The 20,181-nt window shown below is 35.3% G+C and overlaps 1 protein-coding gene across 1 annotated transcript; it reads left to right on the top strand.

Moving 5' to 3' along the window:
- Positions 1–5,941: 5,941 nt before the first annotated feature.
- LOC131532269 (uncharacterized) lies at positions 5,942–9,546 on the top strand. The gene is made up of 3 exons (XM_058763788.1): positions 5,942–5,978; positions 8,286–8,455; positions 8,929–9,546. Exons 1-3 carry the CDS (start codon positions 5,942–5,944, stop codon positions 9,544–9,546), a joined length of 825 nt encoding a protein of 274 aa, XP_058619771.1.
- The last annotated feature ends 10,635 nt before the right edge of the window (positions 9,547–20,181 follow it).

Here is a 20,181-nt window from a genome sequence, read left to right as displayed (position 1 = left end):
TCAAAACAGAACTGATACTATGTTTAGTGTTAAAAATATATATATAAAATTATCTGACATAATCTACCGCTGGTTAAATCCATCCTTGGTCTGAATATAAGCATATATTCTGCACAGAAACATCTGAATCCAGTTCAGATCATGGTAGTAGCGAGAATAAAAGAACTTCACGCATCTCCTCCTTCAAAAATCTTGTTAAGTGAGAAGAGAAATCATCTTGTTGGCTCTGATTTTCAACAAGGCAATGATTCATGAGTAAGACTTCAGTGAGGTTGCAAGGTCCTAAAATAATATTCTGGCTTCATAAAGAACATGTCAGTCAGGATTGTTCTGAAGGGGTCTTGTGTCTGACGGTAAGATGACTCTCTGCTCATCTATCCATTTGACCCGGAAGTGAAGGATGAGGCTGAAGAAATCTTCGTCTGAGACTGTAGGGCCTCTGGTGGGAGGAGGTGGAGGAGCACAAAAATTGAATGGATGGATGGATCTTTTGCTGTTTTCTGTCATGTTGGACCAGAATCACTAAACACACTATAGTTATGTCATATCAATTTTCTTAAATCCTTGTAGAGTCATTGTAGAGTATAGAGTTCCTTTAAAAATGTACTGGACTGATGACTTATGGATGATTTTGGGTCATTTTGATTTAATTGGCCTTATTAAGGCTATTTCTCCTTATTTTCTCATATGTCTTCTGGGTGGAGCATGAGGTTCAGGTCAGGAATGATTAACATGTATAATATAACGAGAATATAACGAGTTTGCTTCTTTTAAATGATTCATTCTTGTTATTTGTAACTAAATTAAGAAATAATTAAATGAATTAGATCAGCACTTGTTGATTCAATGAGACTGAGGCGCTTCATATCAAAACTCTCTCTGTTGAGTCACTGCGCACTGCGGAAGTTCGGGAATTAGTACCGTGGCATTATAGAAAATAAGTTATTAGACACTGTGGCGATGTTTCTAAGCAGGCTTATTTCACCAGGCTTGAAGCATATTGAAGTACGTTAAACCTGAACTAGACACCACTACCACGATTAGTTTTAACATTATGCAACAACTTTATATCGACATGATAAAAACCGCCTAAGTGTATTGTAGCAGCAAATGTAAACCGGAGAAAGCTTTGACGTGCTATAGCGGCGCTTGATGCGTAAGGGACCGTCTGACAATTCCTCCGACTGGGTTTAAGACGTCCAATGTATTTGAACTAAAGTGAATTTTAACATTTAAAATAAAACATTGCCAAACTGTAAAGCTTGTATTACTCATAGTGATTTACTATAGGTGTGATTTTGCCAATACCTTCCTTCATACATTCCTAGTGACTAGACTGACTTACTACAGGTGAGATTTTGCCGATATCTCCCTTACTGTACATACAGTACATAATTATTCTCAGAAAACAATTACTGTAATTCACCAAAAGCGTTTCTTCATGTTCCAAAGGCTGTAGTACGTTTGTAGTTACAAGTCTGACTTACTACAGGTGGGATTTTGCCAATATATCTCTTACTGTACATACAATGCATAATTAATCTTAGAAAAAAATACAAAAATTCACCAAAAGGGTTTTCCTAGTTTGAATGAATGAGGCATTTATATAGTTTCCTTACATTCCTAGTGGCCAGACTGACTTACTACAGTTGAGATTTTGCCAATATCTCCCTTACTGTACAGTACACAAATATTTTCATGAAAAAATACTGTAATTCACCAGAAGTGTTCCAAAGGTCATAGTACATTCCTAGTTACAATACTAACTTACTATTGGTGAAATTGTTGCTTTACTGTACGTACACATATTTTATGACAAAATTATAGAAATTTACCTTTTTTTTTCATACTCCAAAGGCTTTAGTACATTCCTAGATATGACTGACTTACTACACATGACATTTTTCCAATATCTCTCTTACTGTATATTCAATACATAATTATTCTTAGAAAAAATGGTCCCACTTTATATTAGGTGGCCTTAACTACTATGCTCTTACATTTAAATTAGTAAGTCGGTACAATGCACTTATTGTGTACATACATGTTCTTACATTGTACTTATATTGTTAATAATACCTTTATGTAATTACATCTGTAATTAATTTCTGTAATTACATCTATAATTACACTGTTGACCCATCCCTTACACCTAACCCCACCCTTAAACCTACCCATACCACTTAACCTGTCTCTAACCTTACCCGTATCCCACCTTAATAGCAGCAAAAGTGTTTTGAAATACAATATGAACACAATAAGTGCATTGTACTTATTTTTTGATGTAAGTACATAGTAGTTAAGGCCACCTAATATAAAGTGTGACCGGAAAAAATTACTGTAATTCACCAAAAGGGTTTTTCATGTTCCAAAGGCTGTAGTACATTCCTAGTGGCCAGACTGACTTACTACAGGTGAAATTTTGCCAATATCTCTATTACTGTATGTACAGTACACAACTATTTTCTTTTAAAAATTACTATAATTCACCAAAACGGTTTTTCATGTTCCAAAAGTTGTAGTACGTTTGTAGCTACAATACTGATTTACTACAGGTGAACTTTTGCCAATTTATTCCTTACTGTATGTACAGTACATAATTATTCTTAGAAAACAATTACTGTAATTCACCAAAAGGGTTTTTTTATTTTATTTTTATGTTCCAAAGGTTGTAGTATGTTTTTTTTAGTTACAAGACTGACTTACTACAGGTAAAATTTTGCCAATATCTCCCTTACTGTACATACAGTACATAGTTGTTTTTCTAAGAAAAGGACTTACTGTAATTCACCAAAAGTTTTTTTTTATGTTCCAAATGTTGTAGTACATTCCTAGTGGCCAGAATGACTTACTAAAGGTGAAATTTTTGCCAATATCACCCTTACTGTACATACAGTACATAGTTATTCTTAGAAAACAATTACTGTAATTCACCAAAAGGTTTTTTTTTCTTTATGTTCCAAAGGTTGTAGTACGTTTGTAGTTACAAGACTGACTTACTACACATGACATTTTGCCAATATCTTCCTTACTGTACATACTTAATCTTAGAAAACAATTACTGTTAATCACCAAAAGAGGTTTTTTTTATGTTCCAAATGTTGTAGTACATTCCTAGTGGCCAGAATGACTTACTAAAGGTGAAATTTTTGCCAATATCACCCTTACTGTACATACAGTACATAGTTATTCTTAGAAAACAATTACTGTAATTCACCAAAAGGGTTTTTTCATGTTCCAAAGGTTGTAGTACATTCCTAGTGGCCAGAATGACTTACTACAGGTGAAATGTAGCCAATATCTCTATTACTGTATGTACAGTACACAACTATTTTCTTTAAAAAAATACTATAATTCACCAAAAGGGTTTTTCATGTTCCAAAGGTTGTAGTAAATTTGTAGTTACAAGACTGACTCACTACACATGAAATTTTGCCAATATCACCCTTACTGTACATATTTAATCTTAGAAAACAATTACTGTAATTCACCAAAAAGGTTTTTGGTGAATTATGTACTGTATGTACAGTAAGGGTGATATTGGCAAAATTACACATTTAGTATGTCAGACTTGTAACTACAAACGTACTACAACCTTTGGGACATATAAAAAAAAAAACCTTTTGGTGCATTAAATTAATTGTTTTCTAAGCATAATTATGTACTGTATGTACAGTAAGGGAGATGTTGGCAAAATGTCACCTTTAGTAAGTCAGTCTTGTAACTACAAATGTACTACAACCTTTGGAACATGAAAACCCCTTTTGGTGAATTATAGTATTTTTTTTAAAGAAAATAGTTGTGTACTGTACATACAGTAATAGAGATATTGGCAAAATTTCACCTGTAATAAGTCATTCTGGCCACTAGGAATGTACTACAACCTTTGGAACATGGAAAAACCCTTTTGGTGAATTACAGTAATTGTTTTCTAAGAATAATTATGTACTGTATGTACAGTAAGGGTGATATTGGCACAATTACACATGTAGTATGTCAGACTTGCAACTACAAATGTACTACAACCTTTGGAACATGAAAAAAAAAACATTTAGGTAAATTACAGTATTTTTCCCCCAAGATTAATTACGTACTGTATGTACAGTAAGGAAAATATTGGCAAAATTTCACATGTAGTAAGTCAATCCTATAACTACAAACGTACTACAACCTTTGGAACGTAAAAAAATCCCTTTTGGTTAATTAAATTCATTGTTTTCTAAGCATAATTATGTACTGTATGTACAGTAAGGGAGATGTTGGCAAAATGTCACCTTTAGTAAGTCAGTCTTGTAACTACAAATGTACTACAACCTTTGGAACATGAAAACCCCTTTTGGTGAATTATAGTATTTTTTTTAAAGGAAATAGTTGTGTACTGTACATACAGTAATAGAGATATTGGCAAAATTTCACCTGTAATAAGTCATTCTGGCCACTAGAAATTTACTACAACCTTTGGAACATGGAAAAACACTTTTGGTGAATTACAGTAATTGTTTTCTAAGAATAATTATGTACTGTATGTACAGTAAGGGTGATATTGGCACAATTACACATGTAGTATAGTATGTCAGACTTGCAACTACAAATTTACTACAACCTTTGGAACATGAAAAAGAACATTTAGGTAAATTACAGTATTTTTCCCCAAGATTAATTACGTACTGTATGTACAGTAAGGAAAATATTGGCAAATTTCACATGTAGTAAGTCAATCCTGTAACTACAAACGTACTACAACCTTTGGAACGTAAAACCCTTTTGGTGAATTAAATTAATTGTTTTCTAAGCATAATTATGTACTGTATGTACAGTAAGGAGATGTTGGCAAAATGTCACCTTTAGTATGTCAGTCTTGTAACTACAAATTTACTACAACCTTTGGAACATGAAAACCCTTTTGGTGAATTATAGTATTTTTTAAAGGAAATAGTTGTGTACTGTACATACAGTAATAGAGATATTGGCAAAATTTCACCTGTAATAAGTCATTCTGGCCACTAGAAATTTACTACAACCTTTGGAACATGGAAAAACACTTTTGGTGAATTACAGTAATTGTTTTCTAAGAATAATTATGTACTGTATGTACAGTAAGGGTGATATTGGCACAATTACACATGTAGTATAGTATGTCAGACTTGCAACTACAAATTTACTACAACCTTTGGAACATGAAAAAGAACATTTAGGTAAATTACAGTATTTTTCCCCCAAGATTAATTACGTACTGTATGTACAGTAAGGAAAATATTGGCAAATTTTCACATGTAGTAAGTCAGTCCTGTAACTACAAACGTACTACAACCTTTGGAACGTAAAAAAACCCTTTTGGTGAATTAAATTAATTGTTTTCTAAGCATAATTATGTACTGTATGTACAGTAAGGGAGATGTTGGCAAAATGTCACCTTTAGTATGTCAGTCTTGTAACTACAAATTTACTACAACCTTTGGAACATGAAAAACCCTTTTGGTGAATTATAGTATTTTTTTTTAGAAAATAGTTGTGTACTGTACATACAATAATAGAGATATTGGCTAAATTTCACCTGTAGTAAGTCATTCTGGCCACTAGGAATGTACTGCAACCTTTGGAACATGAAAAAACCCTTTTGGTGAATTACAGTAATTGTTTTCTAAGAATAATTATGTACTGCATGTACAGTAAGGGTGATATTGGCAAAAATTCACGTGTAAGTATGTCAGACTTGTAACTACAAATGTACTACAACCTTTGGAACATGACAAAAACATTTTGGTAAATTACAGTATTTTTTCCCCAAGATTAATTACATACTGTATGTACAGTAAGGACGATATTGGCCAAATTTCACATGTAGTAAGTCAGTCTTGTAACTACAAACGTACTACAACCTTTGGAACATAAAAAAAAAAACCTTTTGGTGAATTAAATTAATTGTTTTCTAAGCATAATTATGTACAGTAAGGGAGATGTTGGCAAGGTCACCTGTGGTAAGTCAGTCTGGCCACTAGGAATGTACATCAACCTTTGGAACATGAAAAAAACCTTTTGGTGAATTACAGTAATTGTTTTCTAAGAATAATTGTGTACTGTATGTACAATAAGGGAGATGTTGACAAAGTTTCACCTGTAGTAAGTCAGTCTTGTAACTACAAATGCACTACAACCTTTGGAACGTGAAAACCCCAATTTTGATGAATTACTGTATTTATTTATTTATTTATTTTTTAAATATTTGTGTACTGTACATACATTAGGGGAGGTATTGTCTGAGGCGACATATTGGTTAAATATTTTCAGTCAGTTTGCCCACAAGTCATTTACTATGGCTTTATTTGTATTAAATATTGGACTACGTTTTTTACTGAGAGGTAAATTTGCAGACGGTCCCTAAAGCAGCCTAGGCGAATATCCAGCGAATATCAAACCTAAAACTAACTTTACCGCGCTCAACAAGCGGAGCGGAAAACGGGAGATAAAGTGAATGCAGTCGAACACACCATGCACCCGTTTTTTCTGTTTGTAAATTAAGTTAATTTATGCCATGGTCTGTCTGAATACTCGATTCTGATTGGCTGGCAGGTGTTGATTAAATTCGTTTAACTGCACAGGTAGTTCCAGGTCAGTTCAATCCACTGATAGACCCTTTTTCTGTTAGTAAACAATGTGACGTTTTTCGCTATGGCAACCGGATACGCGCTGACCAGCACAAGAGAAGAGATCAAGAGAAGAAATGGAGACATACACCACCAAGTGGAGCTCCGCCATGGAGGAAAAACTAATTAATCTATGGCAGGAACATGAGTGCCTTTATAATGTAAATGACAACTCTTATCATAACCGGACAGACAAAGAAAAAAGTTGGGCGGCGATCGCTACAGAACTTAACCAACCAAGTAAGTACTGATTTGTCCATTATCATTAGCTCCTTCTTGACATAATTAAGCCTGGAATACACTACGCGATTTTTGCCCCAATTTCCCCCCGATTTTACAGTCTGAACAAGTTGACGCTAGTTGAGGAAAGTCGAAGCCAGTCTGCAGATTACAGCTGATGGATTCCACAGAAAATCGCGTGGTGTATGATGGTCACAGACTTCGATTTTTTAGCTTCAGACTTTGACTCCATCCAGTCGGAGGATATCAAACATGTTTGATATTTTCAGCCGATTTTAGAACACATATGTTTTCATTTGTCACGCGTCTCCTAGCAACAAGGTGCACGTTTCTGCTTGAGTTTGTTGTGATCTGAACAACTTTAAAGTCTGGTAGTGTATGATCTACAGTTGCGTAGTGTATGATGCCCAGTTTTCCTTTGTCACTATTTACAAAGTCGGTAAGTGTATGATGCCTAGTGTTTTAAAAATCTGTTCAGATTTTAAAAGTCGTGTAGTGTATTCCAGGCTTAGCAAACCACATTCTGGGGTAAACATTTATCTCAATTCATTCATTATTATGTTAATATTTATCATTACCCAGGGCTCCACATCCGTAGCCTGATAAAAGGTCAGGTCAACAGCTGCTAATGATTGATTGTATCACATTAAAGGTAATATATTAACGGCTATTTATTAACTGTAACAAGGTAGTGTTCTAGCTCGCGCAGCCTGTCTGTGTGGGTAGGAATCAAAACAGAAAAAAAAAAACTGTCATAAAAAATCAGTATCACAAGTACTCAACATTAAGTGACTTACGTTTTAGACAAAATATTGTCAACGAAAGTATTTGAAGAGTTCATTTGCAAAAACAGATAACTCTTATTTAACAGATAACTTTTTATTAATTTCAATAAATCCTGTTTTTATTGTTATGTTTTTATTGTGTGAGTTAGCTTTATTTATTTATTTTTTGGTAATTATTTAATCAAAACAACCCAACTGCAGTTTGATTGATATTACTTGAATGCAGAATAAAAAAACATGCTTTTATCGCAGTTTTCTGTTTTAGCAGCTTCATTTACAAACAAAGCCACAGCAGAGCAGCTGTGCGTTTCAGAACAACGCAGTAGTGTTTCTTTTCTGAAAAATTCATTGTTTTAAACTAATGAATGATTTAATGCCACTAAAACAGACAGTGCTTTTTGAATTAATTAGTCGTTTTGGAATGAATGTTTCAATGAGTCACTCATTAAGACAGTGACTTGCCGCCACCTACTGGCGGGTTTTGTTTCAAATCTAAAAGCATTGCATTTTTCCAACATTTTATATTTAAATAATGAATCCTGTAACATTCTTTATGCAGTTATAATTTAATTTAACTTAATGATATGAAACATTTATAAATACATTTGCATTTCAGTTTCAGAGGTAAAGAAACAAATTACTTCATTGCGTACACAGTACAGTCGATTACTGAAGCCCAAGCCAAGTGGCAGTGGAGATGCAACTGCTACAGCAAAGCAGATCTGGCTTCATAAAAATATGGAATTCTTAAAAAAACACATGATGCCACGTAACACAGAGACCAGTGTAAGTATTCCACTTTTTTTCTCCATCATTTTTTTTTTTTTTTTGTATAGACAATGAGTTGTGTGACTGTAATACACAGTTGTGAACATTAACATATGGTAAAAAAAAAAAAAAAAAAGTTATTGCACACTTTCCTGTACAATTAAAATGATAAATGAGGACTGACAAATTCAGATCTTGAATGAAATGGCAATAAATGTCTGCAAAGCACCCTTTTGAATGTAGACATATCATGTGTAAATAATGAGATAAATGTATGTTCTAATTTTTTATTAAAATAATGATCTTATATACACTTATGTCTATTCAAATTTATTTATTACTTTTTACTTTGAGTACACCAAAGCATATTTTTAAAAGTAATTGATTGAGTAAATGTGTATTAAGCTAGATGTAAAAGATTTTACCATTTCTTTATTGTGTATATTTTATATGTCAATTAATTATTCACCAAGACTTTAATGTCTTTACAGCTTGACCCATCAATAAAGGAACTGTTGAAAGAAGATGAGAAGTACCCAAATGAAATGAGTGATCAAGAAGACTGCATGTCAGATGGATCTGACCAGGAAGCAAGACCACTTCAAAAGCGGTCCGGGAATGCTCAAACTGACACTTACAAAGAAAAAAGTGCTTTTCCAACAACAAAAGCACATCCAAAGAAACGGAGACAATCTGAAGACATAGAAATTCAGAAACTTACAGTGTTGAAAGAGATGTCAGCATTCGTTCAAAATGCCAGTTCAAAGCCGTCTGCTGCTGCTGCTAATTCAGAAGCCACGTTTGGGCACCAGGTGGCAATAGAAATTAGCAACATTAAAGATAACACCTTACGAATTAGTGTAAAAAGAAAAATAATGAATATAATTTATGAGGCACAAGAATCAGAGCAGTTTGGTGCAACCCCAAACTATCCACAAAACCCACCCTTCATTGCTCACCAGCCACCTTCTCCGTATACACCAACCTTTCAACCCCCACCTCATTTTTCATCTCACTCACTTCCACCACATGCACATAATTACAAGACACAATTTGACCATCCTCAAACACATGGGTTTCCTAAGATGGTCCATGATGTTGAGGACTAAAGACTTAATTTACGCTATGCATTCTGCTTGTTATGAATATGCTTTAAATGTACTATATGTTGTTTTTATGAGCTCATATTTGCTTACATCAGGGCTTCCCAACTAGGGGTGCCCCTGGTTTACATATTTCCTTAGTTCAGTAACATTTTTATTGTATGTATTTTCATAATACATTTGTAAATTGTAGAAGATTGCAGAGAATAATTAATTGGGTTAAAAGAGGTGATAGAAAAGTATATTTATTTCTGTTTATACATCAAATAAAATAAACAGGTCAATGTGCAATCCTGGTGCAATCACTGTCAGTCACTATTGTAAGTTTAATAGTTACAATTAAAAAAACAATCTTTAGTGTAACATATTATATTACTACAATAGTTTGTTAGACTGATTTGCACTCAATTAAACAAATGTGTCATGCCAAGGAACAAGGCCTGCAGGAGAAACAAAGTACTCTTTAAGTGCGTCTCTCTGTTGCCGAACTTGAAGGCTGAAGTTTCTAGCTTTTCCTCCTTGCCATGACTGCAGTGCTGGTTCCTCTTTCCTCCACTCTCCCTCCATAAGTCTGTGGTCTTCATCCTCTCTGTCAGCCAGTCCAGGGGGTGTGTATGCATCAGAGTGCCGTTCACTGAGGAAGTTATGGAGGCAGACTGCTGCCAATGTGATTTTCCCCACATTGTCTGGGTGAAGAGGGATAGTGGTGCGAAATAGCCTCCACCTATTGGCCAGAATGCCAAAGGCATTTTCAACAACACGACGTGCACGTGATAGTCTGTAATTAAAGATCCTCTCCTGATGATCCATGTGCCTGTGGGAGTAGGGCTTCATTAGGTCTGCACGTAAAGGATATGCATCATCTCCTAAAAACATGAATGGTATGACGGCTTCTGAGTTTGGCAGTGGCTGTGGAGGTGGGATGTTGAGGAGTCCCTGGTCAAGTGCTTGTCTGAAATCAGAGTGGGCAAAAAGTCCTGCATCTGCTATCCTGCCCTGAGCACCAACACTCACATACAGAAACTTATAGTTGGCATCCACCACTGCCATCATCAAAATTGAGAATCTTCTTTTGTAATTGTGAAATGTACTTCCACTGTGTGCTGATGGCTGAATAAAGATGTGTTTCCCATCAAGGGCACCCAAGCAGTGTGGAAACTGCCATCTTTGCTGGAATGAAGAAGCAATTGTTTGCCATTCCTCCTCAGTTTTTGGTGTCTACAAGTAATAAAAAAAAGGAGATAAAGAAAGAAAAAGAAAGTATACATGCTTTCTAAATTTATTTCACTGACTACCTAACACCAAAGTATTTCATTGGGAAACAACCAAGCATATACTGACAAAAATCTATAATGCCACACAAAGCAAGGCTCAACATTAAGCATGTCACGTGTTTGCATAAAGGATTTCTACTTAATTCTTTGATATAACCTAAGTTATCTGATTAGCTTGATCATTAAGATTTTTAACCCTTGTGCATCAATAAAAAAAAGTTACACTTAGGTCCATAGTGGACAAAAATGTCCATGTAAAAAAAAAAAAGGTCATAAAAATTGGAAGCTTGGGAGCACAGACTTAAGTTTGGTCTCATTTTAAAGAAGACCCATGGCAGATTATTGTTGAAGTAAAAAAGTTTAAAAAGTGAAACCAAAAAAAAAGTTATACAGGTTTAATTTTATGAACAATATTTTATATTTTATTTTATGAATATTTTATATATGAAATAATGGGTTTCAATGGGGACATTTTTGTCCAAAAGTTGCTGAGTGTTTCACTTTTTTTGTACCTAGTGTAAAATAGATTTATTAAAGGAAATGAGGGTGGAATATTAAAATTCCAATAAAAATACACAACTGAGCCAAAAACTGATGCAGTTAGCATTAACATAGGCTAAATTATATATAAAAAACAAACTAAATGACAAAAATGTCCATAAGAGTGCACAAGGGTTAATGTACAAATTAATATTTCAATACAAATATTTAATTTATATGCCATATGAAGCACATTGTTACCTGATAAAACATTTTGCAGCATAGGCCGAATTACTGATATTCAGATAATGCATTAAAAATAGAAATAGAAATCCTTAAATGATAAATAATCATTTTCTAAGTCTTGGTCATAATCTATTTTTATTTTTTTTATCCTTATTGTTTGTTTTAAATTGCAAAGTAGAATTACATACTGTTGGAATTTTTAAGCTTGTCATTCACGTTTTCATCAAAATCAAAATACTTCACCTCTTCCTTACCTTTAGATAATCGTCTTTAAGTACTTTGTGCAGTGCATCAGATGTTTCTGACACAATCCTGGAGACTGTACAAGCACCCATCCTATACTGGAAGCTCAATGATTTGTAACTTTCACCTTTGGGATTACAAATATATAAAAAAGATCTTAAAAATATGAAACACACACACACGTATATATATATATATATATATATATATATGTGTGTGTGTGTGTGTGTTGGGCAATGATTAATCTAGATTAATCTCATCCAAAATAAAAGTTTTTGTGTACATAATATATGTGTGTGTATTGTATTTATTATGTATATATGAATACACACCCATGTATGTATATATTTAAGAAAAATGTGTTATGTTTATATATTAAATATATTTATATATCATATAAATTATATTAATATAAATATATACATGTAAATACATGTAAATATTTTCAAAATACATACTGTATGTGTGTGTCTTTATATACACATAATAAATATTCACAGTACACACAGATATATTATATAAACAAAAACTTTTATTTTGGATGAGATTAATCTAGATTAATGGTTGCCCAGCACTAATATATATGTATAGAGAAAGCCCCAGATATCATACATACAAACCTGTTGCCAAAAAGCGTAGAGTTAATGACAACCTTTCCCTGGCAGTGATGGCCCGTCTCATTTTGGTATTCTGCTTGGCGATCAGAGGTTCAACCATACCAAGAAGGATGTTGAATTCTTCATGGGTCATTCTAAGCATTTGTCTGAACCCGAATCTGTCCTCTATCTACCAGTGTTGCAATAAAATGCAATACAGTGAAAATACAAAAGTAAATAAACATAACACTCAAATTTGAGCCTCAGTAGCCTATTTGACTCATCAGCAGTGGTGTAGTGGTGCCTAGAGAAGCGGGTATACTCTTAATTCATGCCCCAATTTTTTATTTTTTTTAAACGGCCCTGCAAAGGATGAACGACCTGTGTCATAAACAGTGACATGTAAAACTAGTCTTGCAATTTTAGTTCACTCCAAAATGGGCCAGTAATATTTGCACACTGTCACTTAACTTCTGCTGCTTGAGTAAGGATCATTATAAAATAATATTATCCACAGAGGAGGTGCAGATTTTGCAATAAATAATTAACTGCAGCAACTGACATTTTGTCAGAACCTCTAGTAAATTGCATGTTATTTTGTTTAGTTGTCTGTTCAGAATTGTGGGAGAATTGTGATCTCTATTTGAAACAAACAATTTTTTTTTTTTGATTTTGACAGAAGTGAGGGGACAGAAATGTCTAATATAATAACTTTTTGTATAATTGACAGGTTTTATAACGATCATTATTATTATTATTATTATTATTATTAATTATTAGGCTACCTCTTGCTTTTAATTGGCTGAGAAATCAAATACACAGCTGGACAATAAGCAATAATTTATAATATTTTTCCTGTATTTTCCTAATGACAATTTTATGATTTGTTTAGCCTATATACTACATTTCCCCATTTTATCACAGAATAAGGCAGAATATATTTTATAGCCTAGTATCTATTGGCAAGTGTAATAAATGCTATCAATTAGCCTACTTAGCACTGCATTATTCAGAATCAGATGCTTTTTTATTACCTGGAGATTGAAAAACACACATAAACCATACTGTCGCAATCATGCGTTTACTGTCTTCATGTTTCTATTTATTCAGCTTAGCCACAGTAGACATAGATTTGGCTACAGCGATAGCTGGATTCTTGCACGTCGTGACTCGTGAGTTACTTCTATGAGGCTGTTTTGGACTTTCTGCGCGAGAGCGCCATCCTATAAATGAAACATACACTGCATGAGAGTGTTTACGTCTTTACTGGATGTTTTTAGAGAATATTTGCATTTATTCACATGCGATTGGATTAGTTACTCATATGCTGGACTGTCATGATTTGGCTAGTGCAGGACACTACTGAATGATGCGCATCAGAGGGGATTTAGAAGTAGGTATACGGAATGCCGACTGATAAAGAAGTGGGTATACGCCGTATACCTGCGTATACCCTCCACTACACCACTGCTCATCAGCATAGATAAAACAATTGACTGATCGCGCTACTCGCCTCTAACTCCCGCTGTAATCTGTAGAGACCATACTGGCCACGTCTACCCACCCAAGACCGCATCCAAATGCGCTTGGCTCGTTTTTTGTCTTTTGAGTCAGCACACAGAGTCGCTACAAACATTACTGCGCTCATTTCCTACACGTCCATGATTGTTTCATCTGTCACGCGTCTCCTAGCAACAAGGCGCGTGTTTCTGTGATCGGACAGACTTGAAAGTCTGATGGCCAGTTTTCCTTTGTCACTGTTTGCAAAGTCAGTTAGTGTATGATGCCTAGTGTTTTAAAAATCTGTTCAGATTTTAAAAGTCGTGTAGTGTATTCCAGGCTTTAGCTGGATGCAGAAAGATTCCATTGATCGCTTCACTGACACTAGCTATGAAGTTTGTTTACCTTGTTTTTTTAACAATGGCTGGAGAAAATCCAATTTTACCTGCATATGTAAGGTCACTCACTGTGCAGGACCATTATTGTTATTTAAATAAGTTAACTTTAACGGACAAAGTCAGATTGGCCGACCCTATGCTCATGGATGGACGATCTGACAGGATTACCTCCGATCGAGTGACTTGAGTCGCATATAACGTTAGAGAAACCTAACGAGTAGTAAAGAGAAACTCACCTGTGTCTATCTAGTCGTGAAGATGTACATATATTTCAACTTCAGCAGGCTATTTTTACAGCTAACATTACGTGAGAGTGAACTGGGCCAAAATACAAAAAGTTAAACATTCAATGTGATGATATATTATTTGAAGATGTATGTATCATGGCCAAATAGTTATTTTAAATTATATACATACTGTAAATTATGTAAATTAAGTTTACAATACTTTACATACAGTACATTTAAAGGAAGATGTGAATAGTTTCTAGAAATAAAAATTCCAGAAATTAATTTTGAACTTTCTGTATTTGATTATTCTTTCTTACTAAGTTCTTAGAAAGTCCAGCCACTATCAATCACAACAATGTATATTACAGATGATTAAGCATATACATCGTCAGTTTGTTGTTTTACACACATGCACACAGACATTATTTCACAGTTGTGAGATGCATAAGAAATCTTTAGACACGTAACACAAACCATAATCCATAACAACAAAAGACAATACTTTATTTAACCTTTTCTAATAAGTGTGCGCTGCAAACGCGAGCATTTCTGACGATAGTTTCTGTCCAGTCCGCTCGTTTTATCGCGTTTAACCACAGCTGTTGTCGGTTTTTTGTCTGCGAGTGGCAGCAGGTATGCATTAAAATTTCAAACTGGAGCCTGTACTACATTGATTCTTGCATCCAACATCACAACAAGATGATATTTTAAGCTCCTTGTGTAGCCGAATCTGCGCTGGTTTGAATAGGCCGCCTCCAGTTCTCCCTTTTTTTTTTCAGGGTGGTTTGCTAGGTGGTTGCTATGGTACTCGGGGTGGTTGCTAAGGTCAAGTCAAGTCAAGTCACCTTTATTTATATAGCGCTTTTAACAATACAGATGGTGTCAAAGCACTTAACAGTATCAAATTTGAGGATAGAGTGTCAGTAATGTCTAATGATAAGATTAAACACTCAATTTTCAATTTTCAGTTAAAGGCATTTCATTATTGAATTCAGAGATGTCATTGTCTAGCTCAGTTTAGTTTAAACAGTATCTGTGCAATCAAATCGCGCGATAATCGCTATAAATTAAGTGTCCCCAACTGAGCAAGCCAGAGGCGACAGCGGCAAGGAACCAAAACTCCCTCTGTGACAGAATGGAGAAAAAAAAAACCTTGGGAGAAACGAGGCTCAGTCAGGGGGCCAGTTCTCCTCTGACCAGACGAAACCCGCAGTTCAAAAGTTTATATTTCTATTTTAATTTTGTTGTGATTTCTAACAATAGTAGTATTATGTAGTTAGGTATTTTATTATATTTTAGTTATTTTGTTATTTTTTTAAATTTTATTGTATTCAATCGAGGTTTTCACTGGGGATATGTCTCTGGGGGTCATCTGGGTGTCCTGGTCTCCGCTGACGATCAGGGCTGTAGACATCATCTCTTGGTGCTGATCCACCATCTGACCGGATACAGACTGAGAAACAGAATAGGAAAGAAACAGACAAATATTAGCGTAGATGCCATTCTACTTACGATGTAACGAGTACATCGTGTGTTATGGGGAGTGTTCCCGGTTCCGGTTGATCTAATTAATGCAGCCTAACAATCCTTTAACGGATTTGAATAATAGAAGCGTATTAATGTGTTATGTGTAAGCCAGGCTAAAGAGATGGGTCTTTAATCTAGATTTAAACTGACAGAGTGTGTCTGCCTCCCGAACAGTGTTAGGTAGATTGTTCCAGAGTTTGGGTGCTAAATAGGAATAGGATCTGCCGCCCACAGTCGATTTTGATATTCTAGGTATTATCAAATGGCCAGAGTTTTCAGAACGCAGTGGACGTGGAGGACTATAATGTGATAAGAGCTCGCTCAAGTACTGAGGAGCTAAACCATTCAGGGCTTTATAAGTAATTAACAAGATTTTAAAATCTATCCGATGTTTGATAGGCAGCCAGTGCAGTGTTGACAGAACCGGGCTAATATGGTCATATTTCCTGGTGCTAGTAAGGACTCTAGCTGCTGCATTTTGGACTAACTGTAGTTTGTTGATCAAGCGTGCAGAACAACCACCCAATAAAGCATTACAATAGTCTAACCTTGAGGTCATAAACGCATGAATTAACATTTCTGCATTTGACGTTGAGAGCATTGGTCGCAATTTAGATATGCTTTTGAGATGAAAAAATGCAGTTTTACAGATGCTAGAAACATGGCTTTCAAATGAAAGATTGCTATCAAACAGCACACCTAGGTTCCTGACTGATGAAGAAGAATTGACAGAGCAGCCGTCAAGTGTTAGATAATGTTCTAAGTTATTACATGTGAGGTTTTTATAATTAACACCTCTGTTTTTTCAGAATTTAGCAGTAAAAAATTACTCGTCATCCAGTTTTTTATATCGACTATGCATTCCGTTAGTTTCTCAATTTGATGTGTTTCACCGGGCCGCGAAGAAATATAGAGCTGAGTATCATCAGCATAACAGTGAAAGCTAACACCATGTCTCCTGATAATATCTCCCAAGGGTAACATATAAAGCGTGAAATGTAACGGCCCTAGTACTGAGCCTTGAGGTACTCCATACTGCACTTGTGATCGATATGATACCTCTTCATTCACTGCTACGAACTGATGGCGGTCAGATAAGTATGATTTGAACCATGCTAAGGCACTTCCACTAATGCCAACAAAGTTTTCTAGTCTATTCAAAAGAATGTTGTGGTCGATAGTGTCGAACGCAGCGCTAAGATCCAGTAGAACTAATAAAGAGATACAACCACGATCAGATGATAGAAGCAGGTCATTTGTAACTCTAATGAGAGCAGTCTCAGTACTATGATACGATCTAAATCCTGACTGGAATTCCTAACAGATATCATTTTTCTCTAAGAAGGAACATAATTGTGAGGATACTACCTTTTCTAGTATCTTTGACAGAAAAGGGAGATTTGAGATCGGTCTGTAATTAACTAGATCTTTGGGGTCAAGTTGTGGTTTTTTAATGAGAGGCTTAATAACAGCCAATTTGAAGGTTTTGGGGACATATCCTAATGACAATGATGAATTAATAATAGCCAAAAGAGGATCTATGACTTCTGGAAGCAGCTCTTTTAGTAGTTTAGATGGAATCGGGTCTAACATACATGTTGTTGGTTTAGATGATTTAACAAGTTTATACAATTCTTCCTCTCCCACAGTAGAGAATGAATGGAATTGTTCCTCAGGGGATCTATAGTGCGCTATCTGATGCGATACTGTAGCTGACGGCTGCAAGGATACAATTTTATCTCTGATAGTATCGATCTTGGAAGTGAAGTAGTTCATAAAGTCATTACTGCTATGCTCTTGGGAAATGCCAACACCTGTTGATGCTTGATTTTTCGTTAATTTAGTTACTGTATTGAATAAATACCGAGGGTTATGTTTGTTTTCTTCTAGAAGAAACGAAAAGTAATCAGATCTAGCAGTTTTTAATGCTTTTCTGTTGGATAGGGTACTTTCCCGCCAAGCTAAACGAAATACCTCTAATTTAGTTTTCCTCCAGCTGCGCTCCATTTTCCGGGCTGCTCTCTTTAGGGCGCGAGAGTGCTCATTATACCACGGTGTTGGACTCTTATCCTTAATCTTCCTTAAGCGTAAAGGAGCAACCGCATCTAAAGTGCTAGAAAAAAGAGAGTCCATAGTTTCAGTTACTAAGGTGTTACTAGCTTGTTGTTATCATTATTAGCAAGTTACCAGTATGTCTCTAACATGATTAGCATGTTACTAGAATGTTGTTAGCATGATTAGCAAGTTACTAGTACGTTGCTAGCATGATGCTAACATGTTTCTAGCATGATTAACAAGTTAATAGCATGTTGCTAGCATGATTCTAGTATGGTTAGAAAGTTACTAGCATGTTGTTAGCATGATTAGCGTGTTACAGCAGGTATCTAGCATGATGCTAGCATGTTTCTAGCATGATTAACAAGTTAATAGCATGTTGCTAACATGATTCTAGCATGATTAGCAAGTTACTAGCATGTTGCTAGCACGTTTATAGCATGATTAGCAAAGTTACTAGCGTGTTGCTAGCATGATTAACATGTTACTAACATTATGTTAACATGTTTCAAGCATGATTAGCAAGTTATTAGCATGATGTTAGCATGTTTCAAGCATGATTCGCATGTTGCTAGCATGATTCTAGCATGTTTATCATGATGTTAGCATGTTTCAAGCATGATTAGCAAGTTACTAGCATGTTGTTAGCATGATTAGCATGTTTCTAGCATGATTAACAAGTTAATAGCATGTTTTGTTAACATGATTCTAGCATGATTAGCAAGTTACTAGCATGTTGCTAGCATGATTAACATGTTAGTAGCATTATGTTAACATGTTTCAAGCATGATTAGCAAGTTATTAGCATGATGTTAGCATGTTTCAAGCATGATTCGCATGTTGCTAGCATGATTCTAGCATGTTTAGCATGATGTTAGCATGTTTCAAGCATGATTAGCAAGTTACTAGCATGTTGTTAGCATGATTAGCAAGTTACTAGCATGATGTTAGCATGTTTCAAGCATGATTAGCATGTTACTAGCATGTTGCTAGCATGATTAGATAGATTAGAAATAGTATTAGATAGAGTGGAAGCTTATATGAGTTTGAATGGGTTAGAAATAGTACATAGAAGAGAAGCTTGATTGAGTCTAATGCGCTTCAGTGTGTTTACATTTGAATGTTTGTCAGTTGGAGCTTGCAAGGTCTTGGCTCATTTGAACATTCCGTCAATGTAAATCTATGGGATTTTTCGCAGTTTTAATCCTCATTTTTAGGAAAACCATAAGTTGGATCAGTCTGAAGAGACATAGCAACCCGAGTCAGACCAGTCTGAAGGTCTGGGCCGAGTTTGGTGGTTCTAGCTTGAAAGCTATAGGAGGAGATACAATTTAAATGTTTGGCTCAGAAGAATAATAATAACTAGAATGTACATTTCCTGAAGAAAATGTGAGTGGTGCTTGCAGTGGCAAAACTCGGCACTAGGCAGATACTACCGTGTTCTGCGTGATTGTAGAGAGCCAACTCCCATGTCTGTATGATGTTGTGGAGCTGAGATATGGTTTCTTTACATTGCTATACGGTTGCTAGGGTTCTCTATGTGGTTGCTAGGGTGTAGCTGCACAGTCGCCATGGAGATACTTACAGACTGGTTTTTCAGCCCAAACAAAAGAGGCTACCCCCATATCTATACCACTTTCTGGTGCTGAGAAATTGCTTATTAATGTGTTTGTTCAGTTGCTAAGGTACTCTAAATGGTTGCTATGGTGTGGCCATACAGTTTATGGGATGATATTTAAAGACTATTTGACAGTTTGAATCAACAGAGCACAACCCAATGTTTCTACGATGTTTTGGTGCTGAAAAATTGTTTGTTAATGTTCTTTTACGGTTGCTGGGGTGCTTTAAGTGGTTGCTATGGCATAGCTATGAAGTTGTCATGTCAGTACTTATTGGCTGCTTGATAGGCTGAGTCAAAAGAGCCCACCCCCAAGTCTCTGTGACCTCCTCATTCAAAGATATAATCTCTCATGGTGGTGGTTGAGGAGAGACCCCTCACATGATTGTAAAGCGCTTTGGGTGTATAGCAATACACAATAAAAGCGCTATATAAATGCTTCCTTCCTTCCTTCCTTCCTAATTTTGTGATTTT

Source organism: Onychostoma macrolepis, chromosome 23, assembly GCF_012432095.1.
Source record: "Onychostoma macrolepis isolate SWU-2019 chromosome 23, ASM1243209v1, whole genome shotgun sequence".
NCBI lineage: Eukaryota > Metazoa > Chordata > Actinopteri > Cypriniformes > Cyprinidae > Onychostoma > Onychostoma macrolepis.
This window is presented reverse-complemented; position numbering and strand designations above follow the sequence as displayed.

Excerpts from the sequence above, each read along its gene's own strand:
- LOC131532269 (XM_058763788.1), top strand. The coding sequence starts at position 5,942 with ATGTACAGTAAGGGAGATGTTGGCAAGGTCACCTGTG. Across the intron at positions 5,979-8,285 it reads TGTTGGCAAGGTCACCTGTG|TTTCAGAGGTAAAGAAACAA; the intron begins GTAAGTCAGTCT and ends TTTGCATTTCAG. Across the intron at positions 8,456-8,928 it reads CACGTAACACAGAGACCAGT|CTTGACCCATCAATAAAGGA; the intron begins GTAAGTATTCCA and ends ATGTCTTTACAG.